The sequence below is a fragment of the Polyodon spathula genome, chromosome 3 (genome assembly GCF_017654505.1).
Source record: "Polyodon spathula isolate WHYD16114869_AA chromosome 3, ASM1765450v1, whole genome shotgun sequence".
In the NCBI taxonomy this organism is placed as follows: domain Eukaryota; kingdom Metazoa; phylum Chordata; class Actinopteri; order Acipenseriformes; family Polyodontidae; genus Polyodon; species Polyodon spathula.
In genome coordinates this window covers 67,530,722-67,557,070 of record NC_054536.1, presented here as the reverse complement: position 1 = coordinate 67,557,070, position 26,349 = coordinate 67,530,722, and the positions used below count along the sequence as shown (strand labels likewise).

Genomic DNA, 26,349 nt, shown 5'->3' with positions numbered 1-26,349 from the left:
TAACCCTCCATTTCTGATTTATAGTGAGCATCAAACCCTGCAGTACAATCTAATTGGAGGGGTTCTTTATCCAAACTACAAACATGCTGTGGGTCTGAAATCCTCACTGCCTTCAGAAACTTGTGAGCTGGTACAATAAAACGTGGTTTTATTCTGCACTGGTCAGGACTGTAGTAACTTGTACATTTTTCAAAAACTTTGTGGAAAGTTTTAGCATACTTTTTATTTATTCTGCCAGTGTTAGTATGTAGTTATTAATTCTGCAACTTTATTATACATTTGATGAATTCTAATGTTACAGCTTTCAAAATAAGTTCTACCCATCAGTGTGCAGCACACCAGGTGGATATCGCTGCATGCGATCTCTAAAAGAAATGCTTTTTTGAGTTTGTTGGTGCAACTAAAACAGCAAGTCTTGAGGAAAGCTTTTTTATAAACGCATCAGTTTCTAGAATGGCAATAATTGTCCCTCGTAATTAGGGGGTGTTTTCTAATTAGCCAGAATTTAGGTTAATTACTTAATTATTCTTTTGATCAATGTAGCTGGAGTGGCTACACAGACATCTTGAGGTTTAGGACTGAACTGCAGGTTAGTCATGTCGTTCTAATTCTGCCATTAATTTCACAATGATGAGAATGACTGCTAGCATTTTTCACCCAAGATAACCCTGAGATCCCACAACTCATTTGCATTCTACACCAAGTTAAGATTTGCACATTAATAACTTACCAAAGGCTTTAGCGACATCACCTGGGCAGCTGCAACCCCCATCCTTTATATATAAATACAAAAAAAAAATAGGGTTAGCACTCTACAGATAAAAGACAAAACCTCCATCAGATAATGGCTTTACATTAGGTGTTTTTATTTATTTATTTAAAAGTCCAGCATTATTTCTAAAAAAAAAAAAAATAAAAAATAAATAAAATCAATGACAAAAAAGACCCCAAAACTGCAGCGTTATATTCCAAAAAGTTTAGTATAAAATAACTGTTACATTGCCACATTGCTTAATTCATGTTTACAAACCATTGGATTACAGATGTAAGCTGTTACGTTGTTTTTGTTTACAAACCCCTTCTAGTTTACTTTTTCTTGTTTCCTTTAAATCAACCCATAAATTATCTTTTTTTAATATAATTAACAGGTATTTTTCTCTTATGAGAATAGGAACCAAAATATGTTTCATTTCAGGGTCTTGGATGTTGGTTGAATGACATATTCATTAATAAAGCTCTGTTTTTCACCAACTTGTGAATCAACACCTCTTCCTGCAAGCAATGCAAGGAGAATATATTGAGCATTACATTGACTAGACAAAGAACCCCTGGTGTGAAAATGTATTTGTGTTATATATAATGGTTTTAAATGTGAGCAATTAGGTTACTGGTAGTTATATATTGTTACAAATTCATTTTCAATGTTTCATGGAGCACAAGGGGAATGACTCACAGCCTTATAAAAGAAAGGCCTGAGAGCAGAGATATTTCCACAACATGTTCACTGCCAGCAAGCCAGTCCATGGAGCGATTCATTATAGAGTTTCCATTGTAGTTGAACAGGTTTAAGAGTAGCATCTAATGCTTCCCTGATCGTTCTTGCTTTTATCTCAATATGTATGCCACTTATTTTTAAAGGAAAAAGGATAACTAGTCAACCATGTATTAAACAGCTCATGGAAACATCTACACATGGTCTTTATATACTGCTGATGATTTAAAGCTTCAGTGTTCCACAAGCATGTTCAAGAATATGATTACTGCAACCTCCCACAGATCAGCATGCTATGCTTCATCAGAACAGGCATTAATAGCTTACTAGTGTTTTTGGTTTTTATAGTTTTTTTTTTTTTTTAGTTTTCTGATGTTGTTTTAGCTCCAACAAACATCCAGATGGGCAAAAAATACATGCTGCTGTATGGAAGTTTGAGTGCCATGTCCTCTTTGTGTTAAAACCACTACTGCAAAACATAAAGCAATACAAAAGTAAGAGTATGCCCCAGGCTACAAATGTAGTAAACAGGCAGAGAGAAATTATATTTTAGTTTAAAACTGGACACTACAGTGGTGATCTATAACTGTTCTGAAAAGCTTGTGTCTGTGCTGCCATCTCTAGGCCATGCACTGCAATTACTTGCCAGTCTTAAGAACCTTGATTTTCAGTGGGTACCAATTCTATTATTATTATTATTCGCAGTAGTAATAGTAGTCGTAGCATTGTAAATAAAATAGCATTCTCACAAAAAAATGAATATGCAATAATGTGGTCATATTTTTAAGATATGCCCTGTAAGCCTCACACCCTCCACAGCCTTGTAACTTCCAGCTAACACAGAAGCACTTTAGAAATCAAGTGTGGGCTTACAAAAATAGAAATTGCTATATGCATTTTAGGCTCAAACTAATCCCCAATTTGAAATGCCCACTGTCAATGTCTCTTCACTGCTTAAGCCCACTTATCATGTGAGCCTCCAGCCAAAAAAAGCAACTCTGCATGACTGAAAGCTCTCGATCACACAACCCTGCACTCTTTTAATAGGTGACCAACTGGATAAGCAGGCCAGTATAAGTAGGTCTAGCATTTTCCTCCACATTTTACACATAAAATGGCTCTTTAAACAGGGATACTAAGAAGTTTATAATTACCACTATATAATAATAATAATAATAATAATAATAATAATAATAATAATAATAATAATAATAATCTGTTTTGATTAGCTTTAGCAGCATATAGTATTTTGGGGGATTCACTATTCCAAGTACTGTACAGTTGCTGTTTGTTGTTTGTTTTGGGGAAATGTTCCAGGACTTGCAGAGTTTATGAAAATAATAGTGTAAAAGGGGGTTGTGGGTCATCCTCTGACATGTGCAATGCCACTCAGATGCACAAGATTTATTTACAGTATTTACATATTGTTGTTGCAGTTGTAAGGTTTGCTGCTGCAATGGTAGCACCACACCTAGGGCTGGGTAGCGCAGAGGAACCCATGTAACTGTACCAGCAATGCTACAGCTCCCAGGCACACATACACAAACTGGAGTGTAAACAAAAGAAAGAAAAAAAATTAAAACACAGTAGGAAAAAACAGGAAATAAAATATAATTGCATAAAGGCAGCCAAGTGCTGTTCCCACTAAAAATGGAGGTCTGCTCCAGGAACCTAACCTAACCCATTCTCCATACACCCTGACTAAACACTATTCTAATTACTAAAAGCAAGAGCCCGATTCCACAAGCGGTGGTCAATGGGTTGGATTTCTGTATTCACAAGGTTTGTTTTCCTTTCCCCCTTTGGTGGAGTTGTTACTGGTTCTTTTTATAGTGAGACGCTCCGCTGGGACACGTCCACCAGCCGGTCAAGGACCCACAGTTGTCCAATGCTTAGCTACAATTCCCTGTAAACAAAACTCGGCTGGTAGTCTGCCACAGGCGGAGTGTCTGGCTCTTTCCTGCAGACACACGCACGTGTCCAACAAGCCAGTGACGGTGGTTTGTCCCTGTTACAAATGGCCATTAGGATACCTTATTCCGGTAATGCAGTAGGTTTTGCATGTTTTATGAATGTAGTTGTCATAAGCACAACCTTTTAAATTAAACCTTAAACCTTTTAAACCTTTTAAACCACAACTCTTTTGAGATGGCAAGTTATGGTGTACTGTATGAGGTGTTAAATTATTATCTCAGTGCAAAAGCAAGAATTATATTTTTCAAAAGATGTTTGGTGTGTTTGTAGAGTTTGTGTGGTACAAGAAAGAAAATATGCACTGCGTGTGGAGGGCCCATGAAGCTTTCACAAACATGCTGTATATAAATATTTGGAATCAAATCAAATAAAAAAGGGTGAAATTACTCTATTCTGATTCACCATATTTTACGGTACATGATTTAACTATATTAAAGATGAATGATGATTTATTTATTTATTTGTTTATTTTAATCAAGTGTTCCAAATGACATTCTTCAGTACACCATCTTTGGTTAGAGTGGTCCAACACATTCAATATTTACCCTTTTCCCTGTAAATCAAGGAAAGGGAATTATACTGCAGAGACTATTTGAACAGGAGAGACCGCAAAGACATTAGCCTTTTCATATCTAGCACAGAGCAAGAGTGCTTTTAAAGCACCACCTAGCAACAAGCCATGAGCATATGGTAGGACAAGAGCGGAAGGTAATCAAATACAGTTTTATTAATAGACACACAGCATTTGCTGTCTTCCGTGTTTGATATATTTTTCACTGTGTATATATACGCATACATCTGTTTTAACATTCAGCACTTGCTGGTCAATAGTGACCTTGCCATGCGGCAACCAGTAGTGATGCCTTTGACAGACAATTTATTTAGAGGAAAAACATCTAAAAGGTGCTAATGCACTAATACCTGTTTTGCAACATTCTGCAATACAATAAGTGGCACTGAATAACTGGAATGTAGTGATTGTTGCTTCACTGGCAATAGGAACAGCTTTTATTTCATTTGTTAATAACATCAAACCAACCATTTTGTAAACATTTAATTTAAAATGTGGCATTTTTGAAGTTGCTAACTCCCTATAATTTTTCGATTTAAATGGTTAGAAGACAGTAATAATAAAATATTGTGGAAATATCCCACTATCCCAGTAATTGGATAGTTTATTTGGGAAACATTTTGCGTTGCACTCTGCTTCATCATTTTAGGGTAGTGCTCCAAATACTCAATCAAAAGTTTTGACTAGTGGCTTCATAACCCTGACGAATATGTACCTATGGGTACACCTGCAAATGAAGTAGAAGTGATTTAATAGCTCCCTTCACTTCTATGCCAGTTATTCATCCTGAACAGTAGGAGTGAAAATGACATTAATAACCCAAAGTAGCAGGGGTTTGTGAGGTAGTTACCATGTGTCTAGTGGTGCTATATAATATCTGATTCCTTATATTAATAATGTTATTGTTAAAATGATCCATGAAGTCATCACAGCTTGCTGGTAGTTGGGTATTTATGGTGGACTCCCATTTATTTGTTAGTTTTGCAATTATTTCAAAGAGAAAGTGAGGATTATTTTTATTCATTCCTATCAAAGTTGAATAGTATAATGATCTTTCCAGGCAACATAAAAAACCTTTAATTTGGTATTTTTCCATTTAGCTTCAAGCTTACGACATGTACGTTTAAGTTTTTGAGTTGTATAACTCAAGCATACAGTGCCTATATCTCAAGCATACAGTGCTATAGGAAGTATTCACCCCCCCTTGAACATTTTCAGTTTGTTGTGTTACAACCTGAAATCTTGACACATTTAAATTGATTTTTTTCCTTTGATTTACACAACGTACGCAACACTTTCAATGTGTCAAAAAATGGGGGGGGGGGGGGGGGGGGGGTCCATCTGTGTGCAATAAAAGTGGTTGACATGTTTTCAGATTAAATACACCTGTCTGTAAGGTCCCACAGATGGGTAGTGCATTCAAAGTAAAGATACTACCATGAAGACCAAGGAGCTTTCAAAACAACTACGGGATAAAGTTGTGGAAAGGCACAGATCAGGGGAGGGGTAAAAAAAACATTTCAAAGGCATTGAATATCCCTTGGAGTACAGTCAAGTCAATCATTAAGAAGTGGAAGGTATACGGCACCACCCAGAATCTGCTTAGAGCAGGCTGTCCTCCCAAACTCAGCAGACGGGTAAGAAGGGTATTGGTCAGAGAAGCCACCAAGAGGCCAATGACAACTCTGAGATGGGAGAAACATCCATGTGTCAATGTTCCATGGTTGAGATGGGAGAAACTGTCCATGTGTCAACCATGTGTACACAAATCTGGTATGTATGGAAGAGAGGCAAGAAGGAACCCATTTCTGGAAAAAGCCCATGTAAAATCCCGCCTGGAATTTGCAAAAAGGCATGAGGGAGACTCTGAAAAGATGTGGCAAAAGATTCCGTAGTCCGATGAAACAAAAATTGAACTATTTGGCCTAAATGCAAAGCGTTATGTCTGGCGCAAACCCAACACAGCACATCACCCAGGTAACACTATCCCTACTTGAAGCATGGCTCCCAAACTGAGCATCCGGGTAAGAAGGGCATTGGTCAGAGAAGTACCAAGAGGCCAGTGACAACTCTGAAAGACCTACAACGTTCCATGGTTGAGATGGGAGAAACTGTCCACGTGTCACCAATAGCTGAGGTACTCCACAAATCTGGCCAAGAAGGAAGCCATTTCTGAAAAAAAGCCCATGTAAAATCCTGCTTGGATGTGGCAAAAGATTGATGTGACAAAAGATTCTGTGGTCCGATGAAACAAAAATGGAAGTATCTGGCCTAAATGCAAAGCATTATATCTGCCGCAAACCCAATACAGCACATCACCCAGGTAACACCATCCCTACTGTGAAGCATGGTGATGGCAGCATCATGCTATGGGGATTAATTTCTGCTTTAGTCTTCACATCCTGGTGAGATTTAAAGCACACCTGTGGTCTCAATATAGCTCTGGAATACCAGAGTGTTGTCATTGAAATGCCGCCCCCCCCCGCAAACCTCCACCTCTGGAGGATTTAAGAAACACCAGATGTGTTCTATGTAGTATTTTCTACTAAGGATGGGACACTATTCGTAATTTGTTCATGCTGCTTGGCACTTTCAACTGTAAAAAATAACAAACACATTGTTATTCTACATTGCACCAGCAGGTGGAGGTCAAGGTTATATTTCTCAGCTGATACCAAACTGCTGAGCATTGCAAATTTAGCAGTAAAATATATGAGTGACACACAAAATGATTACATTTGAGGTATTTGAAAAGCATTTGCAATTGTTGTTACTACAGTCCTAGCATTTTCTGCAATGCCTTACTAACACTTATATTAGGCATTAAGTGTTACACCTAAAAAAATGAATTCCACCTTGTGGAGGGGGTTTCTTCAAAAAATAGTTTTTATTGATTTAAGTGATTAATTCTATGATTCAAATTAAGCATGTTGAAAAATACCACTGTGGCCTGCTGATTTCTGTCTTACATGTGAGTGAACATTTAGGATGGACTTACAGAGATGATGTGTCCTTTCAGCCCGTGTGCAGAGTCAGCGCACTCAATCACAGCACTCAGCTGGGGGTATCCCACTCCTGTCTTTATACGAGTGGTGCAGACTGAGCCTGGGGGAAAAAAAACAGAAGTCTATTGAGTAAAATAATGTTGAAGATGGGGTTCACATGAGCAATCCACTAGAATGTGACCCAGCACTGGTGTACTCAACTCAAACAAAGGATGACATTAACTATTTCAAAGTAAGTACATTGTAAACAAACTTTTCACATTTACCTCAAATAATATATCTTAAAGTGTAACTTGGTACGAATATGAATTATCAGTTATCTTAGTCAATGTATTATTGTTGCTCTTTAGATTCATTTTGTCTAATTTTTATTTCAGTCGTCACATCTTGGTGACTTTTTAAAACGTTGATATTTTAAAACACTGTACACCAGAGTACAGTAATCTGTATCGCGTATCCACCCATCACTATCCCTAACCGTTTATCCATCATGATCAACCTCTTCAGCAATGTTAGTTTCTTACTGAACAGAGAAGATCAGTTAACATAGTGTAGATCCTACCAAAGTGTCCTACCAAACACCGTGTTCCATGCGCTGTGTTCCATGCGGAGTATTGACTTCAACCTCCGTCTCATTTCCCTGCACGTCACTCAGCAGTGAATGCACACACCCCCAGGGCAGACGCCTACCCTGTCACAAGCATTAATACCCTGTATCTTTCTAAACAAGGGATTTAGAGGAGCTCCCTAACAAAAGCTTAATCTCAAAACAATAAGTGTGTGAATATAGTAATTGTTACAGCTGTGTATAATGGTATTTAAAACAGGATTCATTCATCCACCTTTTTACTTATCTGCCTTTACTCTGGTCACGCCGCAGTCGGATATGCGACTGATTACTGTGTAACCATTACCACGTCCCCCTGCAACTCTGCCTCTAGTGGATATAAGAAACGCCACATTTGTTCCATTTACTGTGGTACTTTTACTGGTGTATTTCTTACACTCACTAGTGCTGTTGCAGAAGTACAGGTTAATGGCTACTCTTGTTGTACCAGGTGTACTTAGACATGATTCTGAGAGTCTTGAATGTAACGACTGAAAAATATGAAGTAAATCCGAACAACAAAAATAACACATTACTTTTACTGTAATAATCCCCCGTCATACCAAATCGCAATAAAAAAAGGTTTGTTCGTTTTATACTTTTTTTTAGCAGTGAGAACAGTAAATTACTTTTAAGGAATCAAGAAAATGTGCAAGCAAAATAGTTAATAACCAGGTGTAATAAACAGCTTGATACGCCTTCACTTCTGGAGGCCTGGGTTCAAATGTGGCTCATGAGAAATTAGTTTGGTGTTCTCAGCCTAGTTCAAGTGCGCACTAAGCAACATCACAGAACCCAGTTCAGTACTTGTGTATACACACAATAAGTTGTGGATAACATTTCAAAACATTTTGATTAAAAAGCAATTTGCAACAAAACACAACTAAACATTTAAGCAGTGGAAGTCATAAAAGGTTTGAATGGTTCATTTATTTAAGCCCGTCCTGTACCTGGTCCAATGCCCACTTTAATAATGTCAGCTCCAGAAAGAATTAGCTCCTCGACCATCTCTCCTGTCACCACATTGCCAGCCTAAATTAAAAGAAAAAAGTGCAGTTTTTTTTTTTTTTTTTTTTTAGTTTTTCGAGATTTACGATTATACTGTAAATTTACAGTATAATTGTAAATCTCAAAACTACTCACTTCTAAATCTTTTGTAGTCATTTTTGTATTACATTAGTATAAATAAATGTTAATTTGGATTCATATGTTGTTTTTTTCTGACTTTATGTGAACGAAAAGACACAAAAGCTCCCGTTTTCTCATTGGAAATAGTGATATTTCAAAATATCACTGTCCTGGTCACAAAAGCAAAGTTTGTGGGGAATAATAGCCATTTTCTATACTTTTGAGGCATAAGCAATTAAGAAATAACACTTACTACCTAGGAACAAAAAAAAAAATTGTTACACGGTGTTATCAGCCATTTCACAACGGTACAATAATATTAAATACAGACATCAATACAGTATGGGGCAGTCAAGACTGTCATGAAGGGGAGTACCTGATACGAAACATACCGTTAAAGTAAACAGTGTTTTGACATTTTTAATAAAAGGTGAGCTGCCCATGCTTTTACTATGGAAAACATGTATAAGGGCTTTAACAACAGGCTAGAATAGTTTAAACCATAAACACAGACTTTAAAAAAAAAACATTCTTCAAATAGCTCACAAGTTAAAGCTTTGTAAACAGAACAACTTGATATTTTAAAATATTACTTCATATTATCAATTTCTGGAGAAATGATCCCTAATAATCTGCCTACCATGATTGTGTGATTGGGGAATTTGCCTCGGACAGTTTTCACAAATTCCACAAAGTGCTCAGAGTAACCGTTTGCAACATCGAGACAGATGTACTTTATTTGTGGGATCGACTCCAGGATGCTGCACAGCTTCTCCAAGTCAGCCTTCCCACTGCCTGAGCTTGCAGCCATGTGCTAGTGGAGAAAAAGGCAGAACTTAATAATAATAGAATATATTTATTTTTATATAGCACCTTTCATAGTGGACCACCATCACAAAGCACTTTACATAGGTAGGCTGTGAACTGTGCATTATATGCAGAGTCACTTACAATAGGACATTGATTTAACATCTTATCTGCAGGATGGAGCACAAGGAGGTATACCTTTAACCATGCTGGTAGAAATTTGCTACAGTACACTATTGTAATTAACTTTTCATGAAATACTGGTTTGTATTATGTACTGTTTAATGTACATTATCAGCTTCCATGGTAGCTTTTTTTATTTACACTTTACTCTAGACTAGGTCTGTGTTCTTGTCATCATAGCCAGTGCACCACTACAATATGAGCACTGTCTTATAAATCCCATTTGCAAGACAGTCCTGTCAAGATATAAATATAAATTACATATTAAAATATAAAAACAAACAATATAAAAATGAAACAATCATCTCAGCTTAAAATTGGCACAGTCACAGTCACTTATGAATGATTCACAAATTTCAAAAGACGCAAGCAAACCTGTTTTAGAAATACAATAAGGGACTCCCTTATTAATTAATTGTACTCCCAAAAGTAGATTGAACTAAACTGGTTACAGTTAGGTAATGTATGTATAGAGCAGTATACATTTTGCAAATCAGTATCTGCATTGAAGTTTGTAGTCCCACGCAGATCAAATTAATTTAATGAGATGTCCACTACAGTAGTCTGGAATAGCTCATTACTGTGAAATAGACAAGGGGCATTTGGACATTAACAATTGAATATTTAATTAAAATGTCAGTGAACAAGTGTGTATAGTGTGTAAAAACAATATTTCTTATTTAATATATTCCTATTGCCATAGAGTAAAAACTAGGGCAAACATTAACCAATCGTTCGGCCCACTTAGGAGACAGCTTACATTAAAAATATTACTGAAAAGTATGAATTCCAATGCTGATACATGTTCAATACTGGACGCTGGGCAGCTGGGAAGTTGATATTCCTTCTGGCACTGTGACTGTTGCTAAAATTCACATCCGCACTGAACTATGACTGTTTGTAAATCAATCTGTATTTACACAGACTGGCATTCTTTAATTGTAAATGGAGGACGTGACATAACGTATCAAGCATCCATATGCAAATGACACACAGTAACATACGATGAGGCTCAGTGGGATCCAAACAATATTACAGTAAATGTCTATGATTGGGAGGATATGAGTTCATATCAAGAGGTGCGCTTCTGCTGTCAATGCTTGGCAGCAGATTAAATTATTCCCTGCTGCTGGAAATGATGGCCACAGTTGAGATTGAGTAGTTAAACCCAAGATGTCAGTGCTTGTCTGGTCATTCCTGGAAATTAACATTTTATTGTCCAGACTTAGCAGGTTATTTGCTACTGTACATGGTAAATTTATTGTTATTTATAGTCAGGGTTTTAATGAGAAAAAGACATATTTTCTTTGTAAATGTTGCAAAAAATTTATTTAACATAAGACTTGCCATTTACTCATTGCTATACTGTTTGACGTAACACTGTAGTATACAAACCATCTTCAATGGCATTAATATTGAGGATTTTGCACATACCTCTAAACACTCTGGGAAGCTGACTGCAAATTTTTTCCACTCTTCCACTGAGTAATGTTTCTGCATAGCAGTGAACAGTGAATGCTGCATGGAAACAATGATGAGGTGTTAATAACCAGTACGGATTATCTTTTGTTAGTTTGTAAAGTTATAGTATACACTGAAAACAAGTTTAAATAATCCAATCAATAAATGATATCTATATATATACAGTGCCTTGCAAAAGTATTCAGACCCCTGACCAATTCTCTCATATTACTGAATTACAAATTGTACATTGAAATTTCGTTCTGTTCGATATTTCTTTTTTTAAACACTTAAACTCAAAATCAGTTTTTGTAAGGTGACATTGGTTTTATGTTGGGAAATATTTTTAAGAAAAATAAAAAACTGAAATGTTTTGCTTGCATAAGTATTCAACCCCCACACATTAATATTTGGTAGAGCCACCTTTCGCTGCAATAACAGCTTTAAATCTTTTGGGGTAAGTATGTACCAGCTTTGCACACAGTATCGGAGTGATTTTGGTCCATTCTTCTTGGCAGATTTGCTCCAAGTTGTTCAGATTGGTTGGACGACACTTGTGGACCGCAATTTTCAAATAGTGCCACAGATTCTCAATGGGATTGAGATCAGAACTTTGACTGGGCCACTGTAGGACATTCACCTTTTGTTCTTGAGCCACTCCAATGTTGCTTTGGCCTTGTGCTTGGGACCATTGTCCTGCTGAAAGGTAAATTTCCTCCCAAGCTTCAGTTTTTTAGCGAACTGAAGCAGATTCTCTTGCAGTATTTTCCTGTATTTTGCTCCATCTGTTCTTCCTTCAATTGTAACAAGATGCCCAGTCCCTGCTGATGAGAAGCATCCCCACAGCATGATGCTGCCACCACCATACTTCACTGTAGGGATGGTGTGTCTTGAGGCATGGGCAGTGTTAGGTTTGCACCACACATAGCGCTTTCAGTTTTGGCCAAAAAGCTCTAACTTGGTCTCATCTGACCACAAAACCATTTCCCACATCGCAGCTGGGTCACTCTCATGCTTTCTGGCAAACTCCAGACGTGATTTCAGATGGTACTTTTTGAGTAACGACTTTTTTCTTGCCACCCTCCCATACAGGCCAGTGTTATGCAGAGCTCTTGATATGGTTGACTGGTGCACCATTACTCCACTCCCAGCCACTGAACTCTGTAGCTCCTTCAAAGTGATTGTTGGCCTCTCTGTGGCTTCTCTCACAAGTCTCCTTCTTGTTTGAGCGCTGAGTTTTGAGGGACGGCCTTTTCTTGGCAGTGCCTGGGTGGTGTGATGCAGCTTCCACTTCCTGATTATTGATCCAACTGTGCTCACTGGGATATCCAACACTTGGATATTATTTTGTACCCTTTCCCTAATCTATGCATTTGTATTACTTTATCTCTAACTTCTGTAGAATGCTCTTTGGTCTTCATTTTCCTTCAGATTCACAGCCTTACCAATGATCCTTCAACAGCTGGGTTTTTATCCAGAAAATGTGACAAGAACTTTAATGGTTCACAGGTGGAGGCCAATGGTAAGGTAATGTGTCCTCGTTAGGGCAATTTCTTTCATCAGTGCAAACTAGGAGCTTCCACAGCACAGGGGATGAATACTTATGCAAGCAAGACATTTCAGTTTTTTATTTTTCTTAAAAATATTTCCCAACATAAAACCAATGTCACCTTACAATAATTGATTCTGCGTTTCAGTTTTTTAAAATAAAATATCAAACAGAACAAAATTTCAATGTACCATTTGTAATTCAGAAATATGAGAGAATTGGTCAGGGGTCTGAATACTTTTGCAAAGCACTGTATATATAATTTTTAACAAGATAATCATCTTGTGCTGCAGCAGATATTTCTTGATCTGATTCCTTGTTTGTTTGTTTTTTTTCCTGGGGGTTTGCTGTAATTTAACCCTCATTTTGCAACCCAGTCTGAAATTCCCAATTTCAGTGTCACTTTACAGATACAACCCACTGATCAAGAGGGCTGAATATCAACTGCCATGTGACCAGTAGCGGGTTCTGAACAAGGTGAACCGAACCCAGTTGCATGTCCTTTCCAACCCACAGGAACCCAAAGGTCAATGCATCTCTGTGGGCCCCAGCTAAGATCGGCAACTCAGAAAGACCAGGATTCGAACCAGGGAGCTCCTGATGTAGTGACTCACCCAGCATTTCAGTGTAGCAGAGGGCCTTTACTGGATGAGGCATTGGGGTCCCTTTAACATCAATATCAATAATACAAACTATAGTACAAGAAGATTCCCAAAAGAGCAGGCTTATGAATTTAGGGACAACATATCAATAAGTTCACTGTTTAGCTTTATAAGCTCTTTGTTGTTTGTTATTTACTTCACCTTTTATAACTTGGTACATTTATAATGTCAAATAAAAGGTTTAGAGTCATTTAGCACTATCAAAACTATCTTTGACGTCAAGCCTGCGTATTATTTCAGTGTCTCTGCAGGCATGAAGGCACAAAGAAAGTTGGCAGCACCTACTTTGCTTAAAACCTGTGCCATTTCAAAAGTCCCAGTCGTGTCCATGTTTGCTGCAATAATAGGGATTCCAGTGTAGGTCTGCTTGGAGTTGCGGAATGTGAAGGTCCTCTGCAGATCCACCTGTGGAGAAAGAACTGTTAGTATAGAAGTAGTCTCCGGCTAAGAGAACAGCCCTCAGGAAGAAAGAGAAGTGTTCTCTTAGCCGAAATGTTCTTTAAGACAGAGCTGACCACTAACCAATGTCATGAATCAATAAATCAATAAATATTTATTACTTGTCACGATGCACATGCATCAACATAGGAAACGAACAGAATAAGAGAAAAGCAATAGGCAAGTGTTTGTTATTAAACTATAATAATAAAGTAACAGACAAACTAAAGTTAATAAACTAAATGCCAAACTAAATTAACACAGCACCCCTACACACATTAAAAAATACAGCAGCAGCTCTAACTTAATTATGAATATCTGTACAGGAGTGTAGCAGGGCAGTAGGAATGCCCTGCACAGAAAAAGGGGGTGGTGCAAAGCCCTGCTGTGTAAATATATTGTTCACTTATTTTTAGAATGGGGTCTCCCCCTCTGCCCCTGTGTCTCTTTTGTGTTTGTGTATACTATTGTTATTATTTATTTAGTGTAGTTGTTTATTTAAATGATAGCTGTGTGTTTTGTATTATAATTTGCAAAGCTATGTGTGTGTGTGTGTGTGTGTGTGTGTGTGTGTTGGCAGAGGCGGGTTTGGTAGCTCGTCCTCTACCAGTAAGATAAAAACCTTGTGCAGAAGGTGGCCATCTCCCGAGTTAATTAATTGTTGCTAAATGGGAGATGGTCACCTGTATAAAAACCCTGCAGTCCTCCCTGCTGGAGGTGGTGTGTTTGTGATTTTGTTTTTGGTTCAAAAAATGATTTTGCTCTGTGTGCAAGTGTTTTTTGTGTTTAAATATTTATTTTATTTTTGCATGTTTATTTTAGTTTAGTTTAAATAAACTGTGCACGCGCGCCTTTTGCCCTGCAGGACCTGTGTGTTTTGCTTCCTGCTTCTGGCCTGACGTCACCACTTAGCCAGCCTGTCACAAGGAGCAATATTCAATACATGCACAAAATGATTTAAGAGAATGGTGAAGCAACTCACCAGCGGAAAACACCAAATTGCTCAGTGACTTGTGTCTGATTCCGTTTTTTTTTAGGAGCTTGAACAATTTCCAACTTTTTGTAGCAAGAGAAACAACAACGCATTTTGCCATTTGTTTACATGCCATTTTTTTAGAGATGAAGTTGCAGTCGTGGAAATCAGAATACACAACAAGGCAATGATAGGACGGCAGTTCTGGAAAGACTGAATAAACCAACCAATGTCCCTCTCGCGATGACAAGTCACATTTGAAAAGACTGAATAAAAAATTGGAATTTAAGTTTGGTCAGGTTACAAAACAGTACTGTGTCAGTTGTGAAGGGGTCATTAGCAGTGCCAAAAAAGCACTTATTTTAAGCAAAGTTTCGAAGTTCCTGTTCCTTTACGTGAAGCATTTACAATGGGAAAAATCAAGTTCACCACAAGGGTGTTATCTTAGGTGAAGTGTTCTCTTAAGAGATTTTCCTATACAGGGAAACTACTGCAGTATAAATCAAATCATGCACACATTGTAAAACTTCAGACCTGTCACTGATATATCTGATGGCTAACACTAAGTATTGTGCAATGGACTTCATTGACTAAAGACAACACAAGGCACGGATACATCTCTCAACCCATCTGTAGAAATGAATACAATCTATTAACATGTAACACTTAAAATAAAGCAAAGATATATGCAGGTTTGGATCTTTCAGTAGTATATCACATTTTGAAAGTCATACCACAAGTCTGATAGAATTGGTTAACAAATCACAGATATGTTATTTCTTTGGCAGAGTTGAACGGTCAGATCCATAATTAAGTAGTATCACTGGGATTTGTTTTGGAAGGTCACATGATTATTTATTTAAAAAAAAAAGTTTATATGTAAAATAATAAAAAATATATATTTATCTGGTTGGAATATGTGCAACAATAAAGGTTGAGTTTATTGCTAATTGCATATTATCAGAATACTATTTATTGTTTGACTTTTCTAAAGGATATTACTTTGAACATCTGTTCTGATGAAGATATCTTGAACATTTTGTACATCGTATTTCAGATTAATATTTTTGTTATATATTTATTATTGAGATGTAGTATTGGGATAAAGTACATTCACTTCATAAGACTACAAATACTGTCTACAGTATGTTTAGTCAGTGCAACTATTAACAACTATTATTTACACTTTAGAGTCCACCTAATGTTAAAAATACCAAAGGTGACCTGGTCCTTTAACTCTTTTTACCCAGGCACTCTAAGAGAGAGCCCTGCTGCACTGTTTGAAAGCGCAGATGTGGGTGCGTTCATGGAGATCATTCTGTGCAGATTCTGACTAATTTATCCAATGATCTTCTAAGAATGATCTCCTTGAACGCACCCATTGGCTAAATTGGTCAGATTCTGCACAGAAGCTGCACAGAATGATCTCCGTGAACGCATCCTCAGACTTCAGAGCTTTAAAACTAGGTCATATTCATGTATTTCTGGCAATAGAGCATGTCAGGAGAGAGCCCTGAATGTGAGTGCTTTACAATGTTAATGCTGTGCTGTAAGACAGTCCTACCTTGGTGCAATAAACAAACATTTTCAGACAAAATCTTTTGAAAGGAAGAGAAATGGCGACATCAAAGGCACAAGGACCTATTATACATATTAGTTTTTGAACGACAAGTAAGTCAGATGTACGACAAGTTAACTGTTAGGGTTATGTTTTAAAATTTATATTTGGGTCAATTAGATTTCACTTGAAAATGAAGTATGCCAGCCGAACAAAGTTACACAACACCAGTGTATCTCTTGAATGTGACTGGGATTTATACAGAGATAGATTTAACAAAAACATTAATAAGATTCATCAAGCCTAACACAATCCAGAGCTGGACTTGTATATGCTTTGTCACAACTGGTATTTTGGCTCAAGTTGTCTTTTCATGCTTTATTTCTTATAAATCACTGAATTCTCACACTTTAACAGTGCACAGTAAGGAAATACAGCTTAAAAATCCTGATCTTGACTTCCAAAATCTGTTTATCTGGTAGCAATTAATTTATTGATTTAGTTCTCGTACAGTTTTTCCCTTAAAATATATAAGAGCCGTGTATACTTAATAATGGACACAATGACAAATCTACACAAAGTGAAAAAAAGGCCTGCAAGACCACATTGTGTAAGTCCTATAAAATACACTCAAAATGTAGTTTTGAACATATTTGTATACATGTGGACTAAGTGTAAGACTGGCCTATGGTGTTTACCTCTAAGAGAGAGAACAAATAATGCATTGTTTGTGAGAGTAAAAAGATCCATTTCGACATTTAAGAATTCTGTTCTTACTATATTATTCAATATTGCTCTTACTGTATTAGCCAATATTGTTTAATTGATGATTATGCAACATAAAAACATAAATCACCTGCAACTATAAAACAATCCCACTCAGTTTGAGGGTCCACCACCAGGCCAACTGAACAAGATTGCGATGGATCAGGGGTGCACAACTCAGGTCACGGAGGGCTGGTGTCCAATAAAGTAATTTTGGGTGCAGCTGGAATAAAAACCTACAGGGACACCGACCCTCCAGGACCACTGCCATAGATTGAACCAAGTCAGGTGCTGGTGCTGCTGATTTGCAAATTACTGAGAGTAGCAGGTATACTAGATCAGCCATAGTTGACACAGCCCAGCCACTGTGTGGATGAGACCCATATCTGACTGAAATTAAGAAAGGAATGCTTGTCATGAACTGTAGGCATCTGGAAGTGGTCCATCTTTAACTAAAAGGAGCATGTTTTGGCGTGGTGCCAGAATCATTAACTTTGTAATTTATTAGGTGTCTGCCAACAGTGGAAGTTGGAGTGATCCATCATGGCTGCTTTTGGCATGGATCTGATATCTCAAATTTAATGATTTAAAACAAAATACAGCACACATCCAAGGATACCATTAGCAGGGGTTTGTGGAGTCACGTGCACCCATAGTAAACTACCCTGGATTAGACCCCATAGGTTTAAATGGGTCCCAGATTTGTTGTTGCTTTATTTTCTGTAGCTGTGAGATAGATAGTGTATGCAAGGCCTAAAGATGGTTGCCAGCAAAGCTGTATGAATTGTTGCAGGAACTCGAGAAGATCAGTAACGGGGAGTGATAGAAATGCACCAGGAGCTCTGTTTCCAGTTTCAAGTGGTGTGGTTCTGTTGCCTTGTCAGTTTGTAGATGAGGGGTTTCTAACTTTGAGGTTCTGTTGTAACTGAAAAGTCATTAATGTCCTTGTTTATCTGACCCACCCCTCACAGACCAAAAGTGTGTAAATTTTTTAATAGGTGGCGTAGCCATAGATACAAAGACAAAGAAAGTTTACAGTTGATCAGTACGCTATAAAAAAATATCGTATTTTTATGGTACATTTACCTTAATATTGACGTAATATATATCTACTAATATTGAACAACTTTCACCGTAAAAGAAAAAAAGGAAAGCAATCTACTGTGAACTTCATTATATGAATAAACAATTAAAACCACCAGTGGAGTAACAGTTTTGTTTTAAATGGAACATCAGAAAACTCATGTGGAATACTATACGTGTTGCTGTGGAAACCCTTTCCTGTTTCCCCAAGACTAACAACTTACCAGTAAGATCTGACCATGGTTTCCTTGGAGATTGTATTGCCCCCTGTATTTTGTTGGGACTCTGCTTGAATTATTTTCATATTTGCAGCTCTCCCATTTCAATATATAAGCAGCATTGTTTATGTTTAATCATTGTCTATATGATGAATGTGTTATGATTTTTGTCCCTAAGTGTATAAAATAATTTGAAAAATGCATTTGGTTACAGCGAAGCCAGAATTCCTTTTCTTTTTAACTGTTTTTCTTGGTATAGTAGTGTGCTTTCCCGTTAACAATACTTTGATTTGGTTAAAGTTTTTAGAATACCTTATATTCAGTGGCATGAAGTTACAATGGAGCCACAAAAACTATTTGTCAAGAACAACGACAAGATGTTCTCATAGTTTTCTAACACCGTTAACAACAGGACTATGGTATCAAGCAGAGTACCCGAAGCAACTGCTATGAAATTCAGTCTGTCGGTGGGCTACAGATAAAAGAAGGAACAACATATCAATTTCTACAGAATTAGTTGGATCCATTTTTTTCCATTGCATGGACTGTCAGTTTAGCAGGAATGACTTGCATAGGGGTTGAGTGCTTACTATATGGACTTAATAATGGCTTCAAAATAAATCTTGTTTGAGAATGCTTGACTATTGGTTTTATCCTGGGTTTGGTTTATGAAACTTCAAGCTTCAGTGATCGTAATGGACTACTTTTAGATTGAGCTGCCGCAAGTTTTGTTTTTCTATGTAAAGTACTGAAAACAATACTGCCTATTACCTTTGGTCTGCCTTTAGGTTCCTTATTCTAAACTGGACTAATGAAGGATTTTCATTTTGAAATGGAGCACATACAGTGTTCCAGGGGGACACACAACAATACTATTAAATTAAATAATTAAAGAGGACATCATTGCACAGAAAAGGTGAATGTATTGTTAGTTTCAGACCCCAGTTACCACTAAACTTGGACTAGATGATGATAACACTATGTAACACAATTTTTGTTCCTGGGTAGTAAGTGTTATTTCCTAATTGCTTATGCCTCAAAAGTATAGAAAATGGCTATTATTCCCCACAAACTTTGCTTTTGTGACCAGGACAGTGATATTTTGAAATTTACCTATTTCCAATGAGAAAATGAGCGAATTTGTGTCTTTTCGTTCACATAAAGTCAGAAAAAAACAGCATATGAATCCAAATTAACATGTATTTATACTAAAGGAATACAAAAATGACTACAAAAGATTTAGAAGTGAGTAGTTTTTCGAGATTTACGATTATACTGTAAATCACTTTCACGAATCAGCCCCCAAATGTAGTCTCCCATCATGTTCTCGTTATACTGTCCTTGGTAGCGGCGTTCAAAGTCCAGTATATCCTGGTGGAAGCGCTCGCCTTGCTCCTACGCTCCCATGTTCTCCTTGAATTTATCAAGATGAGCATCAAGGATATGGACTTTGAAGGACATCCTACAGCCCATTGTGCCGTAGTTCTTCACCAGAGTCTTAACCGGCTCCACATAGTTTTCGGCCTTGTGATTGCCCAGGAAGCCCCGAACTAAACTGAACTGGTGGGCTTAAGGCCCCTGTATTTATACTACTATTTATATTACTGGAAAGTTCTAGAAAGTTCTAGAAGTTACTCCAAGTTTACTCAGCACTGAATCTATCTGGAATGTTCTGGAAAGTAGGTAAATTTCAAAATATCACTATCCTGGTCACAAAAGCAAAGTTTGTGGGGAATAATAGCCATTTTCTGTACTTTTGAGGCATAAGCAATTAGGAAATAACACTTACTACCCAGGAACCAAAAAAAAAAAAAAATTGTTACACGGTGTAACTTATGGGTGTGTGAAACTAGCAGTTAGAATTCACATTTATTTTTGGATTAAGTACTTTATTACATTTTTCATTTGGGATTTTCTTGGTTGCATGTTGTGTACCATTATGACACACAATAATTGACACGGTTTGCTCCAGAGTCCAGTAATAAAACAAATACTAATACCACTATCCGAGAGATGTTTGTTTTGGCTAGACTCTTGTGTGTTGAGGTTTTTGATGACCCCTGATTACAGGTTTGTATGAGATCATGTATCTCTATCCCTCAGTGAAACAGAGATAATTTAGATTTGTCCTTGTTCAGCAATAAACACATGGAAATGTCTATATGATGATCTAAAACAGTGATCCCAATTCTGTGTCCAGTGGCAAATATGGCTGCAAGACCAGAGTGTTATGCCTGTGATGGTAGTTGACATTATACTGCAATACTGGTGGTAGGGAAACTAAGACAGATGCAATCTACTGCTCTGTGTTCTCAATCTCTGCATTTGTGCTATTTCATGTATATGTATTTTAATGTCCTTTTATTTCACATCTTGGAAGTACACCCACCCCTCGTTATGTCGCCCCTCGCTATACTGCAGATTTGTATATATCGAGGTCCAAGAGTTGGCTCCCCATTTTTACTTTCTAACTGTGTATGACAGCTATACATAGACACTAAGAATTACTGTTCGTTTTATTTTGTACTGTACATCACAAACAATATGCAAAACAATTAAATAAGGCATTAATATCGTACTATTATCATATACACACGTATTGCACAATAATACAAAACAAAGTAACTATCTACTTGCTGAAGCGGTTGTAACTTTAGCCAACGAGGTGTTCATGTGTGGCAGCAATGCACTAGCAAAAGTCACAAGGCAGTGACGTCAGCTCCCTAGCAACAAGCCTCTTATGTTGTGAACAGATTCTTTCAATGCAGCGGGTTTGTGCATTTGAGAAAGGAGAGGAAGACTGGTGAAATTAACTGCTCAAGTTGATTAGAAGCAATTACCCTCTGCTGTACGAATTAAGATGGTGTGCTGCTTTTTATACGAAAAATTAGAAAAAGCAGGATGCGTAGAGCTGTAAATAACCACATCATCAATATACGCTGCCACATATTCATGATGTGGGTGTAAAACCTGGTCCTTCAGTCTCTGAAAGGCTGTGGGCACACCATGAAGCCCAAGCGGTATGGTTTTGAAATGAAACAGCCCTTCTGGTGTTGAAAATGCGGTTTTCTCTCTAGAGCTGCAGGTTAAGGGGATCTGCCAGTATCCCTTCGTCAGGTCCAGAGAGGAGATAAACCTAGCCATTCCTAGTCTATCGAGAAGTTCGTCGACCTGAGGCATGGGTTAGGCATCGAACTTGGCAATAACATTTACCTTATGGAAATCCACGCAGAAGCAATTGGTGTCGTCCTTTTTGGCAACTATCACAATTGGACTGCACCACTCACTCTTGAAAGGCTCAATCACCCCAAGTTCGAGCATCACCCATACCTCTTTGCTAATGCCACTTCGTCGACTTTCTGGGATCCGATAAGGTCTCTCTCGTACTGTGACACCTGGGGGAGAGTTAATGGCGTATTCAACAAGGTTAGTTATACTGGGCAGTCAGAAAAAACATCATTGAACTCCTCAATTTTCACAACCTTCGTTGCTGATCAGGAAGTAACTGTTCCCCCATCGAAATGTCTTCAGTGCTAGAGGTCTCTAGACCGGGGCCTAAATCATCTTCTACATTCCCTGGGGCTATAAATAAGGTTCCTTTGCCTGCTAGGGCTTTAATAAATTTACCTGATAAATTTTGCATTCATCATGGCGATCGGGCTGTCTAATTTCATAATTCACCTTTCCTATAGCCCGAATCACCTCATATGGCCCCTGCTATTTAGCAAATAATTTTGATTCTGAGGAGGGAAGAAGCAGCAATACTTTGTCTCCTGATCGCAAGGTTCAAATTCTTGCATTTTTGTTATAATGCTGCTGTTGCCAGTGCTGAGCTGATTTGAGATTATCCTGGGCCAAACTACTGACCAAATCCAGGCGATCTCTTAATAGGAGTACATGATGCACTACATTTTTACACTACAGCCTTTGTGCTCTTCCCACCCCTCTCTCAACAGATAGAGGATGCCGCGAGGTTGTCAGCTGTACAAGAGCATGAAGGGGGAGAACCATGTCGAACTCTGTGGCACCTCTCTCACTGCAAAAAGAAGGTAGGGGAGAAGCAATGCCAAATGTTTTTGCTCTTGGTTTAGGATCTGCTTCAGGGTCTGATTGAAACTTTCCACGTTTAAAAACTCTACTCCGGCCATAACTCGAATAACTCGAGCAACAACAAGCTTCCTCAACTCGTTGATTAATAGTGTACAGTTGTGTTTGGTGATTTCAATGGATCGCTTTGTGGTGCAAGTAATCAAAGAAGGCGGAGCTGCCACCAGAGCGTAACATTAATGAAAGGCGGGATCTGGAATTTGCCATAACGTTTTCAGCACTGACCGACCTTGAAGTCAAAATCTTAAAGGAAAAAATGGTAAAACCAAAGCGTGCAAAAGATCACACTGAACTTGAAGGATTTGTGCTCTTGTTTTTGCAGAAAACAAAAAGGGGTACATGTGTTTCCTTAACTAAGATGTTTCTTTCATTTTAATAACATGTAGGTGTTGGCTTTACGCTATGATTTTTATTGCATGAAAATGTCACAAAATACACAACAGCTTTCAGGACTTCCATTTCCTCGGATACAAAAACGCTTCCTTTTCCATTTATTTAGAAGTATAGTTCGTCCTTTCTTACACTTGCATTCTGTTTTATTCAGTTTTTTTGTTCATTGCTACCTTAAAGTATTGGTGACCACTGGCTTAAAGCTACATAATCCCAATTGGTCAACAAATGTTTTACTTTATTGTACTCGTGTTCACTTTGTTGATGGTGGATCGCTGCACCCATTGAGAAACAATACTTGGTGTATTGGCCACCACTGGCTCAGACTGGCTAATGTTCAGTCAGACTTGCACAGGACAAACTAGTCTAAGGAAATTTAATGTTAGATCAGTATCAGCATTCATATAAACCGCAAAAGCAGTATTTAAATATCTGTTAAAAAAATAAACAGACATATACAGAGGGTCCTGTATATAATCTCAGTGCAAGGTGAAATGTACAGTATTTAAAAATTCTATAGGAGGCTGGGAATGTAAAATTTGTTGTAGGTTGGTGCGAAATCAATAAGCCATTGTTAAATGAAATGTATAATGTAAATATTTAACATTCTAGATAATGTACTTTATAGAACAGTGCAACAGTTTAAATGTTGATGCATTATATGCATAGGCGTGGGCTACGTGGGTATTTTAATATAAATTTAGTGGAACAACAATTATTTTCTAAATGCCTGTTTAATTGTGGATATTATATATATATATATATATATATATATATATATATATATATATATATATATATATAGATATATATATATATATAGTTATTTGTTTCCCCCTTATATAGCAATAAACCACAGCTAGTATTAGACTGGTCTAATCGTTTTAAGACTAGTGTAATTCCACTGAGCAACTGGCCCCAGCTGTCAAAATGGTGCTGGACAGCACAGTGACATCATCATGCAGCAAGAGGGTCTGATGTTCTCTAGAACTGTACACAACTGTGTATGTGTGTAAAATGCAGCTTGGGGTGCATCACAAAACTGAAAGGTCCATAATGTAATGAATCATACACTGCACCATTGTTCAAGTAAGGGCGTGTCCTCCTAACCATTTTACATAACAATAGTGTATTATAAGGAAACTGTATAAAAATGTAATATAAAGAAGGTATTGCGCACATGAGATGTGTCTGTTTAACGTGTTGCTTGTGATGGTAAGCATTAAGACAGTATAAAAGGCAACATGTTGATGCAGCTTATTCAAAATGGCACAATTCCATAAAACAACATATACAAATACATAGTAAATGAAGCAGCTTTGCTCTGTGGAATGCTGACAGCAACATTAGTGAGTCCTTGTGGCGTCTAACTTTTCATTTCTATTTTTATCAGCTTTCACTGTGCCACATGGTTTGATATCTGTTACTTCACCTTGACATGTTGATGTTAGATTAACCTCTAATTATGTTACCAGGTAAACTATCCATTAATTCAGTGAACCCAAAGCTGAACGTTAGCTTTCTATTACAAAAAAAAGTTAATAATGTAATACTAAGGTTTTAAAAGACCCATGTAGTAAGTCAATGAACTTACTGTTGCTAGAAAGGGAATTCCTAAATAAAAAGTGCTGCAAAATGTGCACTTCTTTCTTGCTTCCTAAATATGTATTATATTACATAATAATAATAATAATAATAAATAATAAATAATAATAATAATAATAATAATAATAATAATAATAATAATAATTGAAAGATATAGACTTGTCTTGATGATGTATACTATGTTGTCAAAAAGAAAGAAACTCACCTCAGATCTGCTTTTAAGACTGCTTCTTTTAGGTCTAAGAAGGACATCTTTAAAGTCCAATTTGAGGTCTGCATCCACTCTCGGCATGGTTATCAATTTGTGAATAATAATTTCCCCCTTTGTGTGCCTCAATAGTCAGTGGTTCAGAGCTCCAGCATCCAAAGCCTGTTCTCTATGCAGAGAAAGTATTTATAGTGAAGGAGAGGATGTCGGTATCCAAACCTCCCATTGCTTTATTTGGAGAGGCCTGCTCTGACTACAATCCTTCTCAACCAGTCCTATCATTACGTTTAGGACAGCAACGAAAATGCGCAGACTGCAGATATGATGTGAGCCCACAGCACTGCAGCAAGCATCTGCATAATTGTGTAGGTTCGTGAGCCGCGCTCTCTGCTCATCAATCAGCATTCCTCAGGGGACACAATGAAATCAACAGTGCACAGACACTAGTTTCTGTATATTGTATAACCGAACTGACTAAACAGTTTGCTGTAGCTGCAGAAAAAGTGTTCTCAAACAAGGTTGTCAAGAAGTAGTTTGAAAATGCAATAGAATATACTGTATACAGATATCTTCTCACTTATGTTGTATATATTTGTCTATTTATCTTATAACTGTGCATGGACTGAATACTTAAATAAATGATATCCTTTTGCTACTCAAACGCCTACAATCTATCTGCATTTTTATCACAATTTTCGATCCACAGTAACCACTTAACCTTGAGAAATGTTCAATGTCTCTTCTAGCCTCATGCACCAGCTATATTCTATTTCTAAAACTGCTGCAGACTGGCACATTAAATATACAGCATATATTTGTAATCCTCCTTTCTATTAATCTCCACGAAATTTGGTTGGGTAAATCTTAAGACGCTATTTACTCCACTGCTGTGCAAATTAAAGAAAATTGCACAGCTATAAATCAGACAGTAATTAACTTGGATTTCCTATACAGTAGTAACTAATCCTAATTGTAATGTTTAGGTTTAGGCTTTTTTGGTTTAATACAGGGTAATACAGAAAGATTAAGGGAGTTTAAACTAGGATTGTGATAACTGAAATAAATAATATTGTGCTGTATTAACATAGGTAGTGTAAATGAGTGTATATAGTGACCATTTTATCATTTGCATTTCATTGTAGTTAATGCATATTGCCTCACTATTTACGCATCGTTATTGTGTACTATATTGTAGCAAGTTCTGTGTGTACTCAGGAAAGAAGATGCAGGAATCCAGGAAAAGCTTTTTATTAAACAGATCTGGCAGGCTGTAGCAAGATGACTGGGTGATGGGATTTCACAGACCAGGAAGATAATAGACACAGACAGCACTGGGGGGAAAGGAAGCGCTGTTGCGCGTTTTAATTATGAATAAAAAAGTTTAAACAAAACAAAATCACACAAAAGGCATGACGGCCAAAACAGACATACAAACAAAAGACTGAATAAACAAGTATCATGCTGGTCCAAATCTAGCACAAGTAGCAACTGCCTATACTCTCCAATTCTTAGTTCTTACTTTAATGTTCCTCTTCTGAACACACTCAACCTGTTCAGCCAAAGCT

At 37.3% G+C, this 26,349-nt stretch overlaps 1 protein-coding gene across 1 annotated transcript in view; it reads right to left on the bottom strand.

Moving 5' to 3' along the window:
- LOC121313342 (GMP reductase 1) overlaps positions 1–25,127 on the bottom strand; it is a 32,639-nt gene extending 7,512 nt beyond the window's left edge. The window contains exons 1-7 of the mRNA XM_041245754.1: positions 24,782–25,127; positions 13,725–13,844; positions 11,202–11,285; positions 9,418–9,591; positions 8,600–8,681; positions 7,036–7,142; positions 731–773 (exon numbers count right to left, since the gene is read on the bottom strand). Of these exons, the coding sequence (XP_041101688.1) occupies positions 731–773; positions 7,036–7,142; positions 8,600–8,681; positions 9,418–9,591; positions 11,202–11,285; positions 13,725–13,844; positions 24,782–24,868 (697 nt within the window). The 5' untranslated portion in view covers positions 24,869–25,127. The remainder of the gene's footprint in view (positions 1–730; positions 774–7,035; positions 7,143–8,599; positions 8,682–9,417; positions 9,592–11,201; positions 11,286–13,724; positions 13,845–24,781) is intronic.
- Positions 25,128–26,349: the final 1,222 nt, after the last annotated feature.